Below are 5,267 nucleotides of genomic sequence, written 5' to 3'. Positions count from 1 at the left end.
CTCCGTCCACAGGACGGTATTTGTATTCATTATAGAGTAAAATGCACCGAGGGTCCAAAAAGAATAGTGGGGGTTTCAAGTAAGTTCTAGCTGTATGAAAATGCATATTCAAGTTTTGAAAGTTCCTCAAGTGTGTAACATGAGGTCCTACCTAGGCCTAACATGCATGTGTGGCCCGTTGACTGGTGCCACATTTGTAATATTTTACAAACCCCCCCTAATTAAGTCCATATTCTAGTATCATGGTCCTCACTCACCGGTTCCTCATCCCACTCCCTCTCCTTCCAGAATTACTCTACATCCCCAATTCCACATCTCCTCTCAACGAACGAGCATGGCCTTCCCTCTCTCCATCAACACGATGGCACGAGGCACAAAGGTAGTAGCACAAAACAATGCAAGGAGGAAGCAACAAATGTGGTGGCGTGGGGGCATCCCCATCTCCATCTCTGGTGTCCCTCTCTACCCCATCACCGACGCCTTCTTCCCCCATGTATAGCGCAACAACCATCTGGTAGTGGTCGATCTTCTCGAGAAGGACGCCGTTCGCCTCAGCCACGGCATGCCCACATGCAGTTGTAGTATGATGAGGCGGACCTCCGCATTGTGCGCAAGGACTCGATCAGCGAGGCAGTCGCCAGCGAGCGACTTCACGGGCGCGTCCACGCCTGCACTGACCATGGTCATGAGGCTACCAAAACCACATCTCGGTGGAGGCCTTCTGCATGGATGGACCATTGAAGAATTGCGGTTAGCGAGGGACCATTCAATTAGAACAATGACTTACTTTGGGGGCTTTTATAAAATATTGCCTACATGGCACCAGTGAACGGCAACATAGGCATGTCAGACCCAAGTAGGACCTTAGGCAAAGGGTGACACACTTGACAAACTTTTAGTACTTAGATATGCATTTTCACACGATTAGAACTTAATTTAACATTTTATGGCAATAAATTGCCACCGATTCAAAAAGAAGAAGATGAAGCATGGGCATACCGCACATGCGCAAAGGTAAGTGAAGCCATCGTCCAAAAACAAGTTGTCCTTGATGCTGGTTCACTGCAATACTACTTAGTGGTTAAATAAGTGATTTGTCTCATCAAAGCTACTCCCATCAACAATCAACATAATCCCAAGATCCAGATCTACTCCCATCTGCAAAACCACTTTCTGAATCGCCATGTGCAAGGCATGCAACCGTACTTAATCTCTTAAACAAATGGTGATGCAGATCGTTCCAGCCCATTTTGGTGGTTTTGAATTTTGATCAAGCAAACACAAAAAAGGTTAGAACTTAGAAGTGGGGGAGAAAAAGGGTACGATCCCAACGATCTCCCTCCATTTTTCCGGTGGTGGACTCCCCTGGCAGTGGCTGGCCGCTTCTCTTCCCCACCGCGACCACGAGCTCCCACCAACCGATCCCCTCCACTCCACCCGCTGGCCGCTGCCGGCCTCCCTCACTGCTCAGCTCAGGAGTAACCCACACTCCAGCTCCACTCCCCGACCGACACCCCGCGACGGCGCGTTCTCGTTTCCCCGGCGCCGATCGCGACTCCCCACCCCACCGCGACACCGATCTCCCGCCTTCCCCTCCCCTCCCCGCCTCGCTGTCTGTCGGCGCCCACCGAACCCAACCACTCCAAATCCCGCGCGCCCCTAATCCCCAACCGAAGCCGCACGCACTCCACTCCACCTCCAGATCCACTCCGCCGACGAGACGATGCCCGAGATGCTGGTCCAAGACCGCGTCTTCCCGGACGGCGGGAGCAAGCCGCCCACCTCCCCGCGCGCCGCGCCGGGGTCGGACAGGCGCCACCCGCGCCCCTTCGCCAAGAGCCTCGACTTCAGCAACTGGGCCTCCGACAACTCCTCCAGGCTGCTGCTCATCCTCTTCGCCCTCGCCTCCGTCGCCGCCGTCTTCCTCCTCCGGGGCGCCGGCCCCGACGCCGCCGCGCTGCTCTGCCTCGACCGCTCCCACCCCTCCTCCGCGCCCACCACGCTCCCCTACCCGGACGTCGCCTGGTCCAAGATCCGCCCGCTCGCGATCCCCTCCTCCGCCCCGTTCGCCACCTTCCGCGCCGCGCGGTGGATCGTCGTCTCCGTCTCCTCCCCGCCCACCGCCGCCCTCGCCGCGCTCACCCGCGTCAAGGGCTGGCAGCTCCTCGCCGTCGGCAACTCGCACACGCCCACCGACTGGGACCTCAAAGGCGCCATCTTCCTCTCCCTCGACCTGCAGGCGCAGCTCGGCTACCGCTCCGTCGACTTCCTGCCCTACGCCTCCCACGTCCGCAAGACCGCCGGCTACCTCTTCGCCATCCAGCACGGAGCCAAGGTCATCTTCGACGCCGACGACCGCGCCGAGGTGCCCGGCAACGATCTCGCCAGGCATTTCGATGTTGATCTCGGATCTGGCATCGCCGACCACCCCGTCATGCTCCAGTACAGCCACGCCGACCCCAACCGCACCGTGGTCAACCCCTACGTGCACTTCGGCCAGCGGTCCGTGTGGCCGCGGGGGCTGCCGCTCGACAAGGTCGGGGAAGTGGCGCACGAGGCCTTCTACACCGAGGTATTCAGTGGCCACCAGTACATTCAGCAGGGGCTGTCCGACGGTCTGCCGGATGTGGATGCTGTGTTCTACTTCACTAGAAAGCCACCCACCGCGCCGTTCGACCTCAGGTTTGATCCGGAGGCCCCCAAGGTGGCGCTGCCGCAGGGACTGATGGCGCCAGTGAACTCCTTCAATACATTGTTCCACACACAGGCTTTCTGGGGCCTGATGATGCCTGTTTCAGTGAGCTCAATGGCGGCAGATGTGATCCGCGGGTACTGGGCTCAGCGCATCTTGTGGGAGATCGGCGGCTACGTGGCTTTCTATCCGCCGACTATTTACCGCAAGGATCATGTGCAGGCCTACCCATTCGCCGAGGAGAAGGATCTGCATGTCAATGTTGGCAGGTTGATCAAATTCTTGACTGAGTGGAGATCAAACAAGAGGGCGCTGTTCGAGAGGATTCTTGATTTGAGCTATGCCATGGCTGAGGAGGGGTTCTGGATGGAGCAGGATGTCAGGCTGACAGCTGCTTGGCTGCAGGACCTGCTCGCAGCAGGGTACCGGCAGCCTCGGCTCATGTCGTTGGAGATCGACAGGCAGCGCGCAACCATTGGGGAGGGTGACATGAAGGAGTTTGTGCCCAAGAAGCTGCCATCTGTGCACCTTGGGGTGGATGAGATTGGCACAGTGAACTATGAGATTGGAAACCTGATTAAGTGGAGGAAGAACTTTGGGAATGTTGTGCTCATCATGCATGTTAGTGGGCCCGTAGATCGTGTGGCCCTGGAGTGGAGGCTGCTATATGGTCGGATATTCAAGACGGTTATCATTCTTGCCGAGCAAAGCAATGTGGAGCTTGCTGTTGACCGCTGCACTCTGTCACACGCATACAAGTGAGTGATTACTGCCCCTAATTACTCTTATTTTACTTGCGTTTATAACTTATCTCCAAAACATGATCACTACGTGATATGGAAATGAAACTATCAAACTACATAATAATTAGCATAATAACTGTGATGTTTATTCAGTCAGATTCAATGCTATCAGAAATTCGTAACCATTTAATCCGGAGTAGATGATGTTCCTATATCAATTTTCTGAACCCAGGCAAATAGAACTATTTTGCTCAGTTTTTTTAACAACATTACTTTAGGGGAATCCCCTATGGCGTTGATTTTTTTATATTAATATGAAAGGGAATACAAAAGTGTATATAAATACATCAAGGTGGAAAGAAATGGGCGAGAAAGAATGAAAACATTGGGGTTACACACAAATGTTAAGAAGCCAATCAACAATACATAATCTTTTCTATTTGACTAAATTTTCTCCTAGTATGCTCCTTGCAGTTCTGTTATCTTGATATTCACACAGTACCACCGTCTGTATATCTATTCTAATCATGTTAAAAATATTTTGCATTTTTTCATCAGGTATCTTCCCAAGGTGTTTGGAAGATATGGTGGTGCTGATGGATTTCTTTTCCTCCAAGACCACATGATTCTTAACTACTGGAACCTTCTGCAAGCAGACAAGGAAAAACTCTGGATTACCGATAAGGTTTGTTCCTGATCATGTACATTCTCTATCAATGCACTTTATAGATTCATAATACTTTTTCTTAATGCAGATTGCACATTCTTGGGTTACGGTTCCACTGGAGAGCAATAAAGAGGAATGGTTTGTTAAGCAAGGTGCGATGGTTAGGCAGGTCGTTGGTAATTCCCCTGTTCATTTCCAGACCAAATACAAAGAAAGCATGGGCAAAGATAAGATTGTATTCTGTGGCAGCGAACTGTTTTATGTGCCCCGACGGTTTGTTGAGGACTTCGGTGATCTTGTTGGTCTTGTGGGCGATTTGGATCTACATCATAAGATCGCTGTCCCAATGTTCTTTTTGGCGATGGACTCGCCTGATAATTTTGATTCGGAAGCTCTGGCTGGAACAGTTTTCAGGACCAACCTGGCAGCCAATGAGACATTCTCCAGTATTTATACAGCTCAGTCGCCCGCTGTTTTCCCAGTGAAAGTGATGAACGAGATTGATTTCATAAAGGTGATTCGGCTTATGTCCAAGGGAGACCCTCTTTTGATGGAGTTGGTATAAATATTCATTCCTGTTAGTCGAAATGCAAACATCATCCTTGTGGCAGTGAGGACAGAGTAGACAGCGATAGTTTTGAGTTTTCAGGGAGTTCTCTGTTGTAATTTCATTTATTCTGTAGATGTTACTTTCAAAGGTGTTGTATATTATGTTGTATCAATAGTGACAAGGTTACTGGGGATCAGCTCGGTCCAGCTGTCCTACTGAAAGAAAGGAAGGATGGATACGAGTCTACCAAGGAGAAGAAGAGCTTCAGCACGGTCAGCTGTTTTGCAAGAGTTTTGGTGGCTGGTTGTCTATAGTACAGATCCACATTTGAGCTTTCTATTGTATCCTTCAACATTGACAAATGAAAATCAGGCATACTCTCTTAGAGGAACACCTCATGTTTGTATCAACATGCTTTCCTGGGACAGTAGGTTATTTACAAATCAGAATACAAAACAATTATCTGTCTGGCAGCAGTAACCTTCTGGACTGAGACAAAAAAATGTGTGGATTGCAAAATTTTGTTGTAGCAATTTTATCTTCGTTCTTGCTTTATGAGAGCTGAGCTGTTGTTCTAATCTGGGTAGTTATTTACAATGTCTGTTCTAGAAATTT

General features: G+C 50.6%; 1 protein-coding gene across 1 annotated transcript; it reads left to right on the top strand.

Annotated features, from left to right (window-relative positions):
* The first annotated feature begins 1,463 nt into the window (after window positions 1-1,463).
* On the top strand, window positions 1,464-5,062 carry LOC124707798 (probable glycosyltransferase STELLO2). Its single transcript, XM_047239489.1, has 3 exons — window positions 1,464-3,450; window positions 3,994-4,120; window positions 4,191-5,062. Exons 1-3 carry the CDS (start codon window positions 1,724-1,726, stop codon window positions 4,665-4,667), a joined length of 2,331 nt encoding a protein of 776 aa, XP_047095445.1. The 5' UTR covers window positions 1,464-1,723; the 3' UTR covers window positions 4,668-5,062.
* The last annotated feature ends 205 nt before the right edge of the window (window positions 5,063-5,267 follow it).

The sequence above is a fragment of the Lolium rigidum genome, chromosome 4 (genome assembly GCF_022539505.1).
Source record: "Lolium rigidum isolate FL_2022 chromosome 4, APGP_CSIRO_Lrig_0.1, whole genome shotgun sequence".
In the NCBI taxonomy this organism is placed as follows: Eukaryota; Viridiplantae; Streptophyta; class Magnoliopsida; order Poales; family Poaceae; genus Lolium; species Lolium rigidum.
Note: the sequence above shows the minus strand (reverse complement) of the source record. Positions and strands in the feature narration are given on the sequence as shown.

Excerpts from the sequence above, each read along its gene's own strand:
- LOC124707798 (XM_047239489.1), top strand. The coding sequence starts at position 1,724 with ATGCCCGAGATGCTGGTCCAAGACCGCGTCTTCCCGGACGGCGGGAGC. Across the intron at positions 3,451-3,993 it reads ACTCTGTCACACGCATACAA|GTATCTTCCCAAGGTGTTTG; the intron begins GTGAGTGATTAC and ends TTTTTTCATCAG. Across the intron at positions 4,121-4,190 it reads AACTCTGGATTACCGATAAG|ATTGCACATTCTTGGGTTAC; the intron begins GTTTGTTCCTGA and ends TTCTTAATGCAG.